This window comes from Primulina huaijiensis, chromosome 1 (genome assembly GCF_012295235.1).
Source record: "Primulina huaijiensis isolate GDHJ02 chromosome 1, ASM1229523v2, whole genome shotgun sequence".
Taxonomy (NCBI): Eukaryota; Viridiplantae; Streptophyta; class Magnoliopsida; order Lamiales; family Gesneriaceae; genus Primulina; species Primulina huaijiensis.
The window spans coordinates 8,179,879-8,199,680 of NC_133306.1; the positions used below are offsets into that span (position 1 = coordinate 8,179,879).

General features: G+C 35.0%; 2 protein-coding genes across 2 annotated transcripts; both read left to right on the forward strand.

Moving 5' to 3' along the window:
- Positions 1-5,483: 5,483 nt before the first annotated feature.
- On the forward strand, positions 5,484-5,996 carry LOC140971000 (secreted RxLR effector protein 161-like). The gene has a single exon (XM_073433029.1). The coding sequence runs from the start codon at positions 5,484-5,486 to the stop codon at positions 5,994-5,996; it is 513 nt and encodes a 170-aa protein (XP_073289130.1).
- Positions 5,997-11,760: 5,764 nt separating this feature from the next.
- Positions 11,761-14,925, forward strand: LOC140971008 (NAC domain-containing protein 21/22-like). The gene is made up of 4 exons (XM_073433040.1): positions 11,761-12,137; positions 12,500-12,641; positions 12,947-13,143; positions 14,244-14,925. Exons 1-4 carry the CDS (start codon positions 11,871-11,873, stop codon positions 14,805-14,807), a joined length of 1,170 nt encoding a protein of 389 aa, XP_073289141.1. The 5' UTR covers positions 11,761-11,870; the 3' UTR covers positions 14,808-14,925.
- Positions 14,926-19,802: the final 4,877 nt, after the last annotated feature.

Consider the following 19,802-nt stretch of genomic DNA (forward strand, 5'->3'; position numbering starts at 1 on the left):
TATCAGCAAAGTTATTCGGTTGTTTCACATTTACCAATGTACGTATCTCCGGATTCAATCCCTGGATGAACTGATCAAATACAGCTGCCTCATTCCTAGCCACGTGAGGGGCAAAACGTAGCAAGGTGAAGAACTGGGCCAAATACTAATCAATATTCAACTGACCCTGTCGTAAATATGCAAACTCTGCACTTTTATCTTGTCTGTATGATACGAGAAAGAATCTTTGATAGAATTCAACTTTAAAAATTTTCCATGTAATCACCGGACCACGCTGTTCTAAGGCTTCTTTGGTTACCAGCCACCAACTCCTTGCGACTTCCCGTAACTGGTTCCCAATCAGTTTAACTCTACAATCATCTGTGAAACCAAGAAATTCAAATAGCATTTCTATGTCCTCTAGCCAATTTACACAATCGACTGGCGTCTCAGTACCCTTCAGAATCGGCGGTTGGAATGACTGAAACGTCATCAACTGTGTTTTCATCAGAGTTTCTGACACATCCATCTGATCATTCGAAGTACTACCTCGTTCTATAATTCTTCGAGGAGGAATATCTGATGATCACAAAAGTCAGCAATCATATGAGACAATCCGTCTCAGTCTCTTTCTGATCAGCTTACCTCTGATCAAGAATGAGTTTTGATTCATTTCCAAATAATACACATTACCAATCAACTCAGATACTCAGGTAACATGTATTTTCAAAAACAGTAAGCACATATTGCAACATTAGCATCTACAATGTAATTCAACATTATAATAAATCACATGCTAGCAAACACATGCAAGGAAAGAAAATTCATTCTACCCCGCTCACTAGCTTCTATCTCAGTCTGAAAAACCTACAGTTCTGGACCTATTGCTCTGATACCACCTGTTGTGGGGACCTGGACGCTAATTCATGTCTTAATCATTATTAACGTCAAATAACAATTAAGAAAAATGGGACTAAAAATTTTCTTTTTTTTTTATTATGAATGCGGAAAAGTAATGTAATCTAGTTAATATACATATCAGTATAAAAGTACAACATATGTACTACAGATATCTATCTCAACTAGGTTCAGCATCTATACATCAAGGGCTGAATCCTACTCTGCTTCTGGGCCCGGATCTCCACGCTAACTATACGCTCTCATCCTATTCCTGATCCTGATCCTGTCCCACCTGTTGTCAAGCACACATACAAACAAGACAACAGCCGGATAACTCCGGTGAGAATTACATTCCCAGTATAAATCATGTATACATGCATTTCATATAACAAGTGTAAAAGCATGAAACAGATATTCATAACATGTATCAAAATCAGAAACAATTCACTGCAACTCTGAATCACACTCCGTGACTTATAGACTCTGACTCGACTCGTCCTAATCTAGGGATCCCGATTGGAATAAGAACATACACCCACCTACACTCCCGATCGGGGTGGTGGTATGTTCTTATTCACGGACTTTGGCCCTTTCCATATCGAACATCAGTAATAGAAAAAACTCCAATTCTATCCACTTCGATATGACCAAACATCAGGTGTCTTGACCTATCCGTCGCAGACTAGGCACATCCGCCCAACTAGGCATATCTGCCCTGGCACTTCTATCTCAGGCACCCCTGTCACGAGATCAATCGTCTACGACTAGGCGCATCCGCCTATGACTCAATGCATGAATCAATAAAACAAACATATCAATCTCATTCAATTACAAATATCAATGCAATAAGAAGAAGTATGTGATTTTGGGAAACTCAAGTCGAATCTAACTCGAGTTGTGCAATCCCGCATCAACATCAATTTATACCTTTGTCTTCTTGGTTCGACGAAGTCGAAGTCTCTAATTCAAATCTGTCCATACTCAATCTGGCAATGACAATATCGAATAGGCACAATATCAGTAGTCAACTCAACTCAGATATGTTCTGATTAATACTTAATCTAATTCAATATCGACAGTATAACGGTATAGTCTTGATATCCCCGTCAACTCAGACAACAATAGATATCAACAACAAACCATAATCAATAGCCAAACTAATCCATAATCTCATAAATCTGAATAATCTCAATTCAATATCTGAAAAACCATAATAAGTTCATAACCAGTCTGTTCTTCAATCTGTTCTCGATTATACGATGTCTAACATGTCAAGAACCTCATATATGAATCATATCCGATTCTGACAATACCATAATTTCAGATCATATCAGTAATAAAAGGCGTAAGGATTTTCTTCAAAGCTATCGGTTTTCCTTCTTTGAAATATGAGAAAATGAAACATTATATATATATATATANCGCGCATATGCGCGAGACCTACTGTCTCGGCAGATAACCTTCTCGGCAGCTCGCGCATATGCGCGCCCTTCATCAGCGCATATGCGCGAGGCTCTCGGGTCATACAACTCACATCTCCGCACAACTCGTGCATATGCGCGAGGTCTTCTGCCACTGTCGCGCATATGCACGGCTCCTTGTCGCGCATATGCGCAAGGTGTTCTGTCCTCGCACGTATTTCGTGTTTTCTTCCGTCTTTCCCGGTCTAATCCTTTCCGTCTATAATTACATCAATTATCACCAAATCATTTCAGATTACGGTAATCAAAATCTTGGGCCTTACATTGGATGACTTGGAAAATATTGAAGTTAAATTGGAAGGAGAGGACAAGGCATTAATCTTGTTAAACTCTCTCCCAATTTCATATGAAAACTTCAAGGATGCAATTTTCTACGGCAGGGAACAATCAATCTCATTGGAGGAAGTCCAATCAGCAATAAGGGCCAAAGAACTACAGAAGGGAATGAACTCTCATGGACATGGACAAGGAGAAAGCCTCAATGCAAGAGGGAGACCTGCTATAAGACAGCAAATAAGGAACATTTCACGATCAAGATCCAAGAGTCAAATCAAATATAGGTGTTTCTTATGTCACAAGGAATGACACTTCAAAAGAAATTGCCCCGAAAGGAGAAAGAAACATCAATAAAAAGGCAATGAAGATGGTGAAGCCTCTGTTGCATCTGATGGATACGACACGACAGAGGCATTGACCATATCAGATCAAGGGACATCAACTGAATGGATTTTAGACTCTGGATGTACATTCCATATGTGTCCCACAAAGTCTTGGTTTGAAACTCTTCATGAAACAGATTTGGGAGTGGTCATCCTTGGAAATGACAGATCATGCAAAGTAAAAGGTATAGGCTCCATCAGACTTGGAATGGATGATGGCTCCTATAAAATCTTACTGCAAGTCAGATATGTACCAGACCTCAAAAGGAATCTGATCTCCCTAGGTACATTAGAATCAAATGGTTGCTCCTTCAAATCAGAAAATTGGTGATTATGAAGGCTGTAAGAAAGAACTCTCTGTACATCTTGCTGGGAAATACAGTGCTGGGAAGATCAGCTGTGGCAGAGGATAAGATGAATAGAACATTGCTGTGGCATCTAAGACTTGGCCACGTAAGTGAAAGAGGTCTAATGGAGCTATCTAAACAAAAACTTCTTTGTGGAGACATCATCAAAGGAATGGATACATGTGAATACTGTATATTAGGAAAAGCAAAGAGAGTGAACTTTGAGCATGGTAAACACACAACTTCTAGGCCATTCGAGTATGTTCACTCTGACATATGGGGTCCCTCAAGGACATCCACTCATGCTGGAGAGAGGTATTTGATGTCAATCATAGATGATTACTCACGAAGACTTTGGGTCTATGTACTTAAGACAAAGGATGAAGCATATACCAAGTTCAAAGAATGGCTAATACTATATGAAAACCAAATGGACATGAAACTGAAACACCTTCGAACTGATAATGGATTAGAATATTGCTCTGATCTGTTTAATCAACTCTGTGCAAAGAAGGGTATCTTGAGGCATCAGAAAGTTGCTGGAACACCCCAACAAAACGAGGTAGCTGAACGTATGAATAGAACTTTATTGGAAAGAACTAGTTCCATGCTGCTAAATGCTGGTCTACCAAAAGTCTTTTGGGGGGAAGCGGTGACTACAGCCTGTTACTTGATCAACAGGTGTCCCTCAAGTGCAGTAAACTTCAAGACCCCTATGGAGATGTGGAAAAGTGCTCCCACAGATTATTCAAATCTAAGAGTGTTTGGTTGCTTGGCTTATGCTCACATCAAAAGAGACAAACTTGAGCCTCGAGCAGTAAAATGCATCTTCATTGGATATCCTAATGTAGTGAAAGGATATAAGGTGTGGAATCTAGAAGATAAAGGGCTCAGGTGCTTCATTTCGAGGGATATAATATTTGATGAAAGCAAAATGGGAGATATCCAACATAAAGGCACATCAAATCCGTCAAGTGAACTTCCCATGGAAACACAGATTGAGGTGGAGAATTGTGAGTATACAAATGAAGTTCCTCAAGATCCTACGGATACTAATCATTGCGAAGATCCAATAGAAAATGAATCAATCACTGATAAAGACAATGACTCCTATATGCTGACAAGAGACAGAAAGAAAAGAGAAATAAAACCACCTCAGCGATTTGGACAAGCAGATATGATTTCTTTTGCACTAAATATAGCAGAGCATATAGAAAACTCAGAGCCAACCTCCTATAGAGAAGCTATTACCTGCCAACAGAAGAACAAGTGGCGTGAAGCCATGAATGAAGAAATGAACTCATTAAGCAAGAACAAAACATGGGAGCTAGTTGCCAGACCAAAGGGGCAAAGAGTGGTGGGTTGCAAGTGGATATTCAAGCTTAAAGACTCTGGAATAAGAAAGGTTGAAGTACAATACAAAGCTAGGTTAGTGGCAAAGGGATACACACAGGTGGAAGGTATTGATTTCAACGAAATCTATTCCCCTGTAGTCAAACATGCTTCCATCAGAATTTTGCTTGCATTGGTCACTCAATTTGATCTAGAATTAGAGCAACTTGATGTTAAAACAGCATTCCTACACGGAAATTTGGAAGAAACCATATTCATGGAACAACCGGAGGGCTTTAGAACCTCTGAAAATGAAGGAAAGGTGTGTCTGTTAAATAAATCTTTATACGGTCTCAAGCAAAGTCCCAGACAATGGTATAGACGGTTTGATGAGTTCATGACACAAATACACTTTGTGAGAAGTAACTTTGACAGCTGTGTATGTATAAGAAATGACGGAAATCAACCCAAGATCTTCTTGCTCCTCTATGTGGATGACATGCTAGTAGCAAGTAAAAGTCGAACTGACTTGCAAGTCCTCAAAGAAAAAATAAGCTCTGAGTTTGAAATGAAGGAACTAGGAGAAGCAAGAAGAATACTTGGGATGAACATCAAAAGGGACAAGGGAAACGCAACCTTGTTCCTAAATCAAGGCCAATATATAAGGAAGGTACTTCAAAGAGCTAGGATGGATGTTGGAAGCAAAACAAGTAAGTACACCGATTGGCCAACACTTCAAATTATCTACTGATCATTCTCCAAGCAGCAAGGATGAAGAGGAAAACATGAAGAACAAGCCCTATGCAAATGGGGTAGGGAGCATAATGTATAGCATGGTATGCAGCAGACCAGATCTTGCATATGCTATGAGCGTGGAATCAAGGTTTATGGCCAACCCAGGAGAATTACATTGGGAGGCATTGAAGTGGACCATGAGATATTTGAAAGGAGCTTCAAACTTGGGACTGATGTTCAGACAGCAGACGAATGAGAAAAAACCACTTGTTGGATTCGTGGACTCAGATTTTGCAGGGAACTTGGACACCAGGAAGTCACTCACTGGATACATCTTCACGCTTTATGGAACTGCTATCAGCTGGAAAGCTACTCTCCAACCTGTTGTTGCATTGTCTACAACCGAAGCAGAATATATAGCACTCACAGAAGGAATAAAAGAGGCTATATGGCTCAAAGGCATACTAGAAGAATTTGGAATTACTCAACAGTGGGTAGCTGTCCACTGTGATAACCAAGGAGCAATACACCTTACAAAACACCAAGTTTTTCATGAGATGTGAAAACACATTGATATCAAACTACACTTTGTAAGGGACATCACGACAAAGGGCCAAGTTAAGGTAGAGAAAACTTCAACACATGAAAATCCTGCTGATATGATGACAAAGGCGTTACCACAAGCTAAGTTTAAGCATTGCTTGAACTTGGTTAATGTGGTGGAGTCTAAATAGGCCGAGGAGTACTGGAGAACAGCCTGGATTTGGAAAACAAGGTGGAGATTGTTGAGGGAAGTGTCTCCCAAATGGAAGGCACGTGAGGGCCCTGTGATTGAGATGAGCCAAGGATAAGAACTGAGTGATTGACAGTTGCAACAACTTAAAACCAACCAAGGAGTACCAGTAATAAAGGAGGGAAAGCTTGAGTTGGGTCGGGAGATATAAATATATCGTGATGGCTCTCGGAAAGGAAAAATTACAAGGAAAGGCCCTACAGTCATAAAGGAAGACAAGGATAGTGATTGAAAAAAAGAGAGAACCTGTGAGAATTGTGTGAATCTTCTTTTCTTTAAATTTCCACTTTGTACTTCGGTTGAGTTGAATAAAAAGACTTTGTGCTGTTCTCCCGTGGACGTAAGCCGAAAGGCTGAACCACGTAATTCTTGTGTGTTTCTAAATTTTGTGAATTGCTGCATGTGTTCGAGATTGAAACCATCTGGTGCAGATTGTCATATCTGGTTAATTCAACAATATTGATATTGCGAAGAATGAAGAATCTGCAATATTTGATTAACGTTTGTGTATACCATCCTTCTATCATTGATTTTACTGGCCCTTCTCCTGCTTTATTAAATTGTATAGCAAGTTTTTATTTCATTTCTGAATTAGATTTTCTTGACTAGTAGATTTGAACTTAATGCCCTCCGGAAAACCAAGTGTTGTATAAAATCGGAAACCTGTTATTCTGATTTTCTTGTAAAATTTAGGGCCTTTACGTGAAAGAGATGAGCTCCTTTACAAGCTCTAGCCAGCATCAGTTGCAATGGACAAAAGTAAGAAGCTGCTTGGCTTTTGAAAGTTTTATCTTCGTATGGGTATAGATATGTATTCACTCTTTTGATTGTTATTACAACCTCAAGTATCTTTGGACAATGTAAGTATATGCATATATTCTCATTGATTAGATCAAAACAACTATATCCTATGCTTGAACCAATCCATTTGGATAAAATACTTCTTTCAGATGTCGATGAAGATTAATGCATGGTTGGGGATGCCTCCCGATGTTAGTGCCGCCTTCAGTCAAACTTTAATGTTTAAATCTTGCATTCCATGGTTTTCAACAATCATTCTTTTACATGGAGTCAACATACAAATGCCAGCATCTAAATGTGTATGTAGTTTGATTTTTTGAGGATTTCTGCTTCTACTTATTTATTTCTTTTTTCATATACGTGGTTCACTTATAGAACAATCTGATAGCACTAATTCTCAAGTATTCAGGCCAATCTAAATGCCCACGATATCTTAAGATTTCTTATCACATTGAAAAAAATGACTTGAATTCGAGTATAATCTTTTGATGTGTAGACAGCTAATTTCTGCTCTAGCTAGATTTTTTCTTTGCAAAACAAGAACTTGTGGAACTCACTACAACAAAAATCCTATTTAACAACACATCAAAGACAACGGTTTTAACAAAAATCGTTGTCTTTTTACGTTTAACAAAAACCGTTGTCGTAGCCTAAAAAAATCGTTGTCGTAGCCTAAAAAAATCGTTTTACGTTTAACAAAAACCGTTGTTGTAGCCTAAAAAAATCCGCTCAAAGACAACAGTTTCTTTAAAACCGTTGTCTTTGAAATATCTACGACAACGGTTTTTAAAAAACGTTGTCTATGAGCGTTTTTTTTGGCCTACGACAACGTTTTTTAAAAAACGTTGTCTATTAGCGTTTTTTTTTTGGACTACGACAACGGTTTTTAAACTGTTGTCGTATAAGCGTTTTTCTTCAAGCTACGACAACGGTTTGTATTAAACTGTTGTCTTTCAACTGGTTTTTCTACAAATTTTGTTGTCAATATTAGATTTCGCGACGGCCTAAGTAAAATCTGTCGCTAAATTTAGCGACGGTTATACTATACCGTCGCTAATTTAAATATTTCGACGGTTTATGTATACCCGTCGCTAAAATTTGCGACGGTTTTAAGTAAAACTGTCGCCGATGTAGATATAGCGACGGTTTTCCAAAAACGGTCGCTAAATTTAGCGACGGTTTTTGTAAAACCGTCGCTACATTTAGCGACGGTTTTATTAAACCGTCGCCGATCTATAATTAGCGACGGTTTATATTTAACCGTCGCTAAATAAAGCGACAGTTCTTATAAAAGCGTCGCTAATTTTAAATCGGCGACAGTTGAAAAAATAACCGTCGCTAATTGCGACNTTAGCGACGGTGTATAAAACCGTCGCTCTTTAGCGACTATTTTAATTACGACCGTCGCTAATTTTAGCGACGGGTAACGATGATTTAAAAATCGTCGTAAATTGTAACTACAACAACACTCTAGCACCGTTGTCTTTTAGCGAATTCTTTAACCACATGACCTTTAACAACGGTTTTGTATACCTACGACAACGGTTTTTCACCGTCATCTTTAGACGTCTACGACAACGGTTTTTCACCGTTGTCTTTGAGCACACCCTTTAACCACAGGGCTTCTAACAACGGTTTTAAAAGGCCTACAACAACGGGAAAAAACCGTTGTCGTAGGCCTTTTTTCTTGTAGTGACTATTGATTTATTGTTGATACAACATGGAGTCCGTTTGGATTTATTAGTTTTTTTTTCCTTAAAAGTGCTATTTTTTTTTAAAAAAAATGCTTTTATAGTTTTTTATATGATTGAATAGGTATTGTAGTGCATTTAAAAGAACTTAATTAAGCTAAAATAAGTGTTTTTCCAAAAGCCCATATATATAATTTTTAAGTGCTTTCTAAAAAACTCATACTAAAAAAAATGTTTTCTTTTATTTATCCAAACACAGAAATATTAAAACTTTTGCTTAAAAAAACACTTTTAAAAAGAGCATCTCTTTAAGCAAAATGCTTTTAAATCCAAACATACTCGATATGTAAGTTTCAAAAAGTAATTTCATACGTTTTTTTCTCATCTTTATATATGTGTGAGTTGTTTGGGAATGTTATGGGTGGTGTTGAAGGGAAGACAACATTGTTTACCAGTACAAGTATTCATCTTATTACTGACTTGAGGTTTGATCAAATACATCATTAAGGTTTTTATTTATTTATTTAATGACTTACTGTTTCAGTATTTTACCGCAATTTGAAAGCTCGTATGGTATGATAGAGAGTCTAATATGTTTGGTAATCTTTGTTGCCTAACAATCTTTAGCCATTTTTATATATAATTTGCTTAGTTTATAAAGTGAGAAATGTCTGATGGAATTGAATGCTGTGCAGTCGCTTTCCTGAGAACCCGTCTTTGTTGACTTCACTTGTGGTACCTGTTCACCCCCCATACAATTCTTTTTAACTTAGGAATCTAGTCTTTCTGAAAGAGAAATGCCACCCAATATTGCTAATACTCATGCCCCTTTTATTTAACATCTTTAGACCGAGCCCTTTGATCACAAGCTTCCTTGAGCCATATGAACTTTGCATAAATGTTATTTCTTTCTTTTGGATTATATATATATATCTCATTTCACCGGCCCGCAGACGCACATGCAGATTTTTTGGTGCTAAAAGTATTAGCTATATTGTGTGGCAAGCGTGAAACCTTAGGCATCTGGTTAATATGGAAATTTGAATTCTTATTTTTTAAAAAATTTAGAAACCCTTTCTGATTCAATATGGAACTCTCACGAAGGTGTAAGTTGAAGTTGAGGGCTGTCTCTCTCTTTGCTACAGTTAACTCATGTTTTGGCGCGACAACTGGCAGCTTGTGGAAGTTTCGGGTATTCATTTTTGAAAAAAAAAAGTGTCGTTTTGCGCACAGTGATTGGGGGAATATGTAAATTCTTAGTTGTCAAGATAACAATGTGACTGTTTGGAACAGGATAACCTGAAGGTTGCTATCACTATAAAGGCGGATGACTGAACAGTTCAAAGTATTTGGACAAAATCAGTAGCTGATATATATGCATTATGCTTTAGCAGTCAACATTAAACTTCCTGAAATAGATGCGGTAGTATGTAAAAAAATCACGATTCTTTCGTTTTCAGCATTTGTGCGTGGGCCATACAAAAACTAGGTGAAAGTAAGCCAGTCTACATCAGTTACTATATTATTAATTATTTGGTTGAGGGACGCGTGGGATGTCGTTTTTTTATGAGTTTTTTTTTTTTTTTTTTTTTACTACAGAGGTTGATTCATTTTTCTTGCTTGTTTCTCAATCCATTGGAGTCGTCTGAAGATTTATATTTCGAGATATAATTCAAATATTTTTTTAAACACTTCGATTGGTGAATTGCCTCCTCTCTTGCTTCTTGTTTGTTCGTTCGAAAATGGCTTGATTCTATCCTTTTAATGATCAAGAAAATGGTTCTCTCTTGCTGCCATGCCCCCAAACAATCTGTTGTTTTTCTTTGCCAAATATGAACCATTTGTACTTGTCTAGTTATGCTTAATTGATACTAGTTTAGGTTTGTCGGTTCCGGGTTGAGTCAAATTCAACACCAATATAGAGTCAAATCCTATAAATTCAAATGTTAAATTTTAGTATTAATATTTGAGTACTATGTTTGATAAATATAAATCGAATTAATTATAAAAAAAACCATGCAACGTCTCGGTCGATCAACATATATATATATATATATGTATATGCTACTTTATAAAAATTTGGTAATTAATCACAAAAAAAAGTTTTTATACAGATAGCACGTGGCCCAACAAGGAAATATCTAGCTGTTTAAGTCCACTAAAGCACTAGCAACTGAGGAAGACGCATTCCCGAGCACGACTAGACCAGCGCACCCTGGACTGAAATTTTTAGGTAACTAAGAAGAATTTTTTATAAAAAAAACAAAAAAGAAGAAGTCAAGTTTGCAATGAATTGCCCGCAGACATATGTTGCAACGCACCGTGCAATCAGAAATAATCAAACAAAATTCGTTCCCAAAAAAAAAAAAATTAAAGAAATAATCATACAAAATATATTTATTTTTTTGATAGAATTTCACAGAATTATATCAAAGTCGATGCTTAGTGATAAATCACGAATTTGAAAATGTTCAGTAGCTGACAAAATGAACCCTCCAAAATGTCACCTTTCAATATATACGTCACTGAAATGAACCAGAAGTCTGGAGACAAATTTGGTGTGAACTGATCTTATCTGCACATCACCAAAAAAATTCATCAACATGTAACTGTCATCTTCATACATATCATCCCTACCGCGTGGGTACGAGTAGACGGGCCGGTGAATTTTTTTAGTCAAGAACTTCGATTATCAAAACTTTAAGTTGTTTTTGGATCGATAAATTTGATTTGGAGAGGTAGTATACTTGCATCCTTTCGGCACCATTTTCACACACGTATCCACTATCTCATTCAGCAAACACGTAGCAACTATTAGTCTTCCAACTTTATTCCAAACCCCACGGACGCTCCCCTCCCTCTGACTTATTTCTTGATTTTTTATAATCTAAATATCCACACAAGTAATTTACCCATAAAACAAAACTTAAATATAGTAAAAATAATAATCAAAATAAATAACACTTGCCCACTGGCAACTGCTACATAATTTTCTTTGTGTATATATATTTTATACACAGGAGTTTCTATTCATAGGCATAATCTAACAATAATCACTCTCTCTCTCTCTCTCTCACAGGCTCTCTCTCTCTCTCTCAGGCTGATATCTCACTAATTTACACACACATACCCACCACCACGGCGGCCTGAAAATGACCAGTTTAAGCACGGTGGAGGCGAGGTTACCCCCCGGTTTTCGGTTCCATCCAAAAGATGAAGAACTTATATGCAATTACTTGATGAACTGGGTGACAGGATGCACCCCACACACCTCTTTGCTGATCCAGGTAGATCTTAACAAGTGTGAACCTTGGGATATTCCAGGTAATTTGTTACTATTCTCTCAGTTATACGTCCCTATGTATGTATACAAGGGTGGGTGTACACACACACGCGCGCGTATTATCAGATTTTTGTTTGTTTAATAAATTACTTTCCAAATCTCTATGATAATTAATAATCATCCTATGTAACAAAGAAACTTGAATTTCAAACATATAGCTTGAAATATAGGTACATCGACACGCACACAATTAGTTCATGCATTTAGATTTCTTGGTGTATTAATCTGACGTTAATATTTAGCAGTAGGATCTATATGTACTTCCGAACTACACCTAAAGATTTCTCATTCACCAACTTTTTTGAAGAAATCGACAACTTGTCTTGACCAAAAAAGATCGATGGAGACATGATTCGAGATCATAATTTGCGGGGGGAAAAATATCAGACTTGACAATTGTAATTGTCTAAATTTTCAGTCGTCAATATTTTCGAATAGATGATAACTATAGAATTTAATGCTTTATCAACATCAAAGCCTTCTCGAATTCCAAACGAGAATAGTGATTTCTTTGTTTATTTACAAGAGTTAATCCCCATCACACAAAGACACATCTCGATAAATAGCTTGTTTGTTGATGGTTAGCTAGAGAATATGGTGTGACATTATTGGCTATATATTTTCAATAATTAAAAGTTTGTTTTTTGATTAATGCCCATACTTTATTATTGGTGGCTCTCTCATGATACTTAGCTATCAAGATGGGCTTAATTTGTAAAGATTTCCCACACATTATTGGCCACATATTTTGCCATCAATAATTCCGCATCATCTAGTGTAAACAATTAATCTTGTGAAATATTCGATTTATAATTTTTTTTTCGGAGGTGGTTATCATGGATCAGAAGAGGATGAATAAATAAATTATCTTTTAAAATATATNAGCCACGATTTCTGGATACTGGAAGGCCACGGGGAAAGACCGGACCGTGAATCGCAACGAGACCCAAGTCGGCATGCGGAAAACTCTTGTTTTCTACCAGGGCCGTGCCCCTAAAGGAAGGAAAACCGAGTGGGTCATGCACGAGTTTCGCCTTGAAGGAGCCCCTTGCCCCGGCGTGAAACATACTCATTCTGTCAAGGTAAAACATACATGTTCGTGCATGTTATATCATTTATCGTCTTATTTCACAAGTCAAACGTAACATCTATATATGTTGAAATATATGTCATGCTGACTACAAACATTAATATACACAGAAGAATGTGATTATAATTGTTGGTCGCGAAACTAGAAATTCTAAAAGTTAAAAGGCATTTCTGATACAGAAAGCTAGATAATTAATAGATTAATATGAATGAATATATTTTCAGGTTATAAATTAATATTAGTATCTCACTAACTATGATTAATATATTACTGAACAAGTTGATGATTTTTTTAATTGGTAATATCTTCAACTTGTCAATATTATGGACATCATTAAGTTACAGGCTGTTTTCATTTAGAATAAAGATTGTTAAGAATTTATATCGTTTTTTACTGTAAATTGTCGTCTTTTTAGTTGTAGATAATGTAGCACGACAATAAGTTTCTTTGGCCATTTGCTAATTTAATCTTCACTTGACATAATGTCATTTGTCTTTTATGCCTTTCAACTGTATATGCTCACCCGAAAGTAGAATCTTTTTGACATCTAGAGAGCGACAACTATTTTTTTTTTTTTAGAAAGACAACTAATTAATGAATTTTCATACAACTATATAAAAATATATATGTCATGCCTCTCGTGTATGTATAAATATATACATATATATTACTACGCAGACAATATATCCCATGAGAACAATAAATATCATATATATGATCCTGCTGCAAACAACACATCGAATATTACATATTTTTTAAGAACTAAAACTTCACATATTAAATCTTGAAGATCACACACAATTATGCATATAACAAAATAACAGTTCAAACTTTTCATTTATCTCAAAGATAATAAATGTTTTTTTTTTAATAATCTGAATAATAATTAAATGTTCAAGGTTTGATGTGGAAAATAAATATTGATTGATTATATATTTTTGTTTAGTTCAATACTTGACTCGAATTCTATAAAAGAATTGTCATGCACCGTTATCTTATTTAAATGTATTAATTTATCATCATTATATTATACGTGTCTCAATGTACGTATTTAGATATATTGTGATGATTATAAATGGATGTGATATACAGGAGGACGACTGGGTTCTATGCAGAATGTTCTACAAGAACAGATCAGAAACCCCGAACAAACAAGAAAATATGAACTTACACTCCATTAATGGCCACAATCTGCAGTTACTTAATCCTTCTTATTCTTCTTCTTCATCCCTCTCACTCCCGCCATTGATGGAACCCTGCAACAACATCATCTTCACCCAAACCCATCCCTATCCCCAGCAAGTGCCCTGCTTCTCCAATACAAACATGACCCAAACAAACCCTAACTTCTCCGAATCTTCCACCAAACTGATGAACAATAATATCCCAAGTTTGGGACAAACATTAATCTCGTACCCCGTGATTCACAATCGGCCGTTGTTGAATAGTACTATCACTGATCATCATTATAGCAGTATTACTTCTTGCGATGAGAAGGTGATCAAAGATGTTTTGAATTATCTCGCCAAAACAGAAAGTGTGAATGATAATAACCCCGTGGCGGCGGCCATTAATGGGTCTCCAAGCTTTGGGGAAGGAAGTTCGGAGAGTTATTTATCTGAAGCGGGATTGTCTTCCTTGTGGAATCAGTACTAATACGTCTTCAATGCGAAACTTGGGATCATTTTAATCACTTGAAGTTTCAATTGAGTTATCCAAAGAATTAATGTAAAGTATTGATTGCACTCCCAATTTGTAAGATTAGTGTACATTAATTAATTAATAAGTTTTCAAGTTTTTATTATTATTATATTCTTTTCTNCCTCCCAATTTTCTTTTGGTATTTTATTTGGTTAAAAATAATATTTGTTTTATTTTATTTATTTACTAGTTAAAGAAATGTAATTATAATTATCGTATAAACTTGACTGATTATTGAATTATCCATTGGTAATTGAAAATTTGATTATCCAAATATAGTGATTTAATTTTTCAATATACAAGTTTAGACTGTGAGGAAATTTTTTTCAAACAATGTATAAATCTTTACACTATAATTTATACAACATCGATCTTTATCATAATATAATTATTGTCTCCTTCCAAATTGCTTGGTTAGTTATTGCCTTGTTAGTACGTAGCAAAATGTGGGAAAACATGTGTATCTACATCTATAGGGAATTTTGTAAACATGATTTAATGCCCCGATTTGATTATTAGAATATTACACACATATATATATAGTTTTGATATTTTGTCCACTCACCATGCCCAACTTCGTGTCTATGGTTCATCGCATCTAATAGATGAATGACACCTCATTGATGAGTACTCAAGTTGAGTGAGTAGGCATCATATCAAAACTATATATATATATATTTAATGTATATATAACGTAATTATAAAATGAAAGGATACAGGTGTCAAGCATTAAAAATAGTTAATTGAGAATAAGAGCATCATTTTCTCCTCTCTTACTCAATAATCAAACCCTCCTTTTGTTAAAATGTCAAAAGATATTATATCAGATAGTTGAAATTTTGTAATTGTCAAATAAGACCAAACACTTCCCAACAACAAAGGATTACGTTGATATTTTGATAAATAATTATAATTAATTTGACTATCACTTTCATTTAACTAAACCGATGGGGAGACCTTCGTGAAATTAAACTACTAAATCCTTATTAGCTCATCACTCAGATTTGCAAGGACTCGTAACTTCTGACAAATAAAATCAATTAATAAAAACTTATATAACACAAAATAAAACTCATATTATCTTACTCTCTCGTATTCTGATTACTATACATTACAATATTATCAATATACAGTGGAAGTTGTGGTGGTTATTTTGTATCCTTCCAATTAATTTAAATGAAATATTAGAATTTTCTTAGTCGGGTCAGATTAGTCCTCATTGGGACTGTAAACTTTCAACGAAATGTTATCTTCCCAACTTTAAATCATATATTTCGACAAGAGAAATTAAATATAATAAGAATATTTAATTAATATTATTTTATATAACGTCCTAATAAAATAAAATTAGGTTAGTTTGTGGAGCCAAGATTTGGTCTGTGATACCCGACTTCAAGGCATTCTTGAAGGATACCTGCGACCAAACTTTTAAAAAAAATTATTGACCCACAAATGACGTTTTCACCATCTAAATACCCTCAAAATCATCTACTTTGTCTTTTTAAGACATCATTAATTCCTAAAAAAATACATCAATTTTGACGATGCTAGGTTACCTAAGTAATTTGTTTACTGTACCAGCTGTATATTACACTTTTTTGACTGCTCGTAAATAAATAAAAAGAATTCAGCATCTTCATTTGACTACTTGATGTCTCAGTTTTTTTTTTTAAAAAAAAAAAAATTCATTCGAGATGAAACTATTTTCAATGACAATATTTGAAATCGTATTTGAATAGCATGCTGTTAAAATTAATTTTTCAACAAAAATACCTAAGAATATGTTAACCTAACTATTCTCCTTAGCCAACTCCAATAATAATTAAAAAAAAAATAGATTTTAAAATAAGAGGTCAGAATTGATTGTAATCGACAACATATTTAAGGTAAAATTGTTTGTCCCCAAAAGATTCAAACACATATAAATAGATAATTGTATATTTGAACATTTTAAAAATTTTAATCTTCACCTACTTTTCTAATGTTTGTGGTCACAATTTTAGTTAAATCTTCTTGAGACATACTTTTATAGTTTTCTTAAATTTTATTTTAATTTATAATAACTATGATAATTATTCAATTCTCACAAATTATTGGAACCTATTGATTTTAGCTAAAATAATAACAATTAAGAAAGTCTTGTTAAATGCGTAGCTATGAAAAAGCCATTGAATGCAATTCAGAGCTCAATAAACAAGGCCGGACCGCAACTGCTAGTAAGGGATCCAAATGCAGTTTTAAGGCTAGAAAATTATAAGCCCATGCCGAAGCAGGACCCAATTTATTTCCAACTGGGCTTCTCTCGAAACTTACAAGAAAATATCTTCGTTAACTACACTTGTTTATGTCGATTTTAGTTATTTTTCGTTCAAATGGTCATGATACGTCGAACACGCAAGTATTTTTTGAATACCATGTTAGATGTCCTGTAAGCCAACTGTTGACTGGGGAATTTATTGACTCAAGTGTAATAAACAATCTTTATTTTAATATAATTTACTTTTTAATGGTTTCGTTTTACTTTATATGTATATCCATGCAAGCAGCATAGATAAAGTACTTGTTATGCTTTAATACAAATGAATCGTAATTCGATGTTGAAACTCATTTGTAAACATTGTATAATCTAAATTCGTTCCTAGTCGATTCAGCAGCTTAAAACATGGATATAGGTCGTTTGAGCTCGAGACTAGCATCTGTGATGTTGTGTACAGCGTTTCTTGATAAGAGCATAGAGATGTACAAACATGCAGATGGGTAGTCATATGATGATTATACCAAATAACCCTCCCTCGGACTTTCCAAGTGGTTATCATTCATCGAGATGATAAGTCTGTGGTTATGATTGTACACCATTAGTCCTTAAGACCCGGGACAACACTGAGGCTCTATTCTATTTGCTAGGGTTGTGTTTTGACTCGTTTACCGACTCCAAGAAAGTCATCAGGTGGCGAGATTGGGTACAGTTGCGACACATGTAGGAGCCAGTGCATTGTAGTTGGGAATTCACCGCTCACCTACGGGTGTGGATATCCTATGTGATCTGATGAAATAATAGTGCATGGAATCTCTAGCCAGAGTGTGAGATATACGTTAGAGAAAGAGTTCTCCAATTGTACATGCTATGCCACTATTTATTCTCAAATATGTGTCACATAGTTATCGAATTATTATGCAACCCTCGATGAACTAATGGTTGCAGATTCGATCGGGATATATGAGATGAAAGGACCGTACTGTACGTTAATCATAATCGAATGGTTCTTGCAGGCACTATAAGTGATACCTAGGAAATCATGGGACGATGCTATTAGACGCTCTTACCATGATTCGATGGGTTTAATCAGAAACTAGTTTCTGACATTCTCATGATCACATGTTGGTGCATGGAATGTGGGCAAATTAGGGTAAGCCCGAATAAAGGAAATTGTCCTGAATCACAAAGAGTGGTGAACACACGACTAGCTGTATCCCTGAACCATCAAGGGTCACACAAGCACTGGTTTACTTGTTCTCGTTAAGATAATAAATTCAATGAGTTGAATTTATAAGAAATAAGTTTGATGTGATCAATTGATAATCTTATAAATAAATTTTATAAAAACTTATAGAAATTTTGAGAGCATAACTGCTAAAGTAGTCAAAGTGAGTGCATCTACCTTATTTAGATACTGGTGATTTCGAAATTAAAGTGTACATCATAATAACAATAAGTTGAAATTGTCACATCGATGGTGTTGGATCGTCGATCGGGATTATGATGAGATTAATGTAATGTGAGCATTGATCATGAACTTGTAAGAGTATAAGCCCATCATGCTCATTTATTAAAGTTCAAATGGGCTTTAATAATTAAATTATATTTTAATGAATTAAAATATAGCTCATTAAGTTTTTTTTTTATTAAATATGGTATTGATTTATGTAATATGGAGATATTTAGATACCATAATTTAAAATCTTGCACACAAAGCAAAATAATTTTGATGCATGATATTCTCATAATATATGCATTAATCGGGATTTGACACGATATGAGATGCATTTAGAATCCTTAATTAACTTGATTAATTGGATTAATTAAGTAAATTATGGATTAGAAATAAAATAATGATTTTGATTATTATTTTAAGAAAGTTTCAAAGATAAATTGGCATGATTTTTTGGAATCTTTAATTATCTTAATTAATAGATTAATTAAGTAAATCAAAGATTAGAAAAATAATAATAAGGAATTTAGTTTTTAGCAAATCATCCGAAAATCTTTGAACAGAGAATTCATAAAACTTTCGGCTCTTCCCATGTTGCTCTTAAAAATATCTTTTCTTTTGCGGGAAAAAAAAATCGTCTTATAGTATTGAGTCGTTTTCTTATTTGTGTTCTATCTCTACGCAAAACATCTTCTAATTTTTTAGTGCAAATTAGAAGAGAAACAATCTAGTGCAAATTAGAAGAGAAACAAATAATTCGGTCGTGGACCTGATTCAGAGATCGAAGAACGATCGTAGGGATTTACAACAAGAGCTACGTCCGCTAATATCGGTGTAGTTAGAGCCAAGTGAAATTTATTCATCAAAGGTATAATTCTTTATCATTCTATGTGTGTTTGTTCATTAAAACCATATGAGTGTCCAAAGAATATTTTGATTGTCAAAATAAAATAAAATTTTTAAAACTTCCGTTGCATTTTGGACACGAGAAAACCGAGATCCAACATACCATGCAAATGCTAACTTTGATAAAATAGATACTAAACCAGAAAACATGACAATTTTCCCAACCACAACCGCTGCATTTATATTCATATGTCTTGCACATTGAATCGATCAATTGCTTTTAAAATTTTCAACACCCACTTCTGTATTTCATTAAGTTGTTCTTACGAATTTTATTTTCATCGAACTCATTGGGCAGAAAGGTTTCTGCCCAATGTGCACATCGACTCAAGTC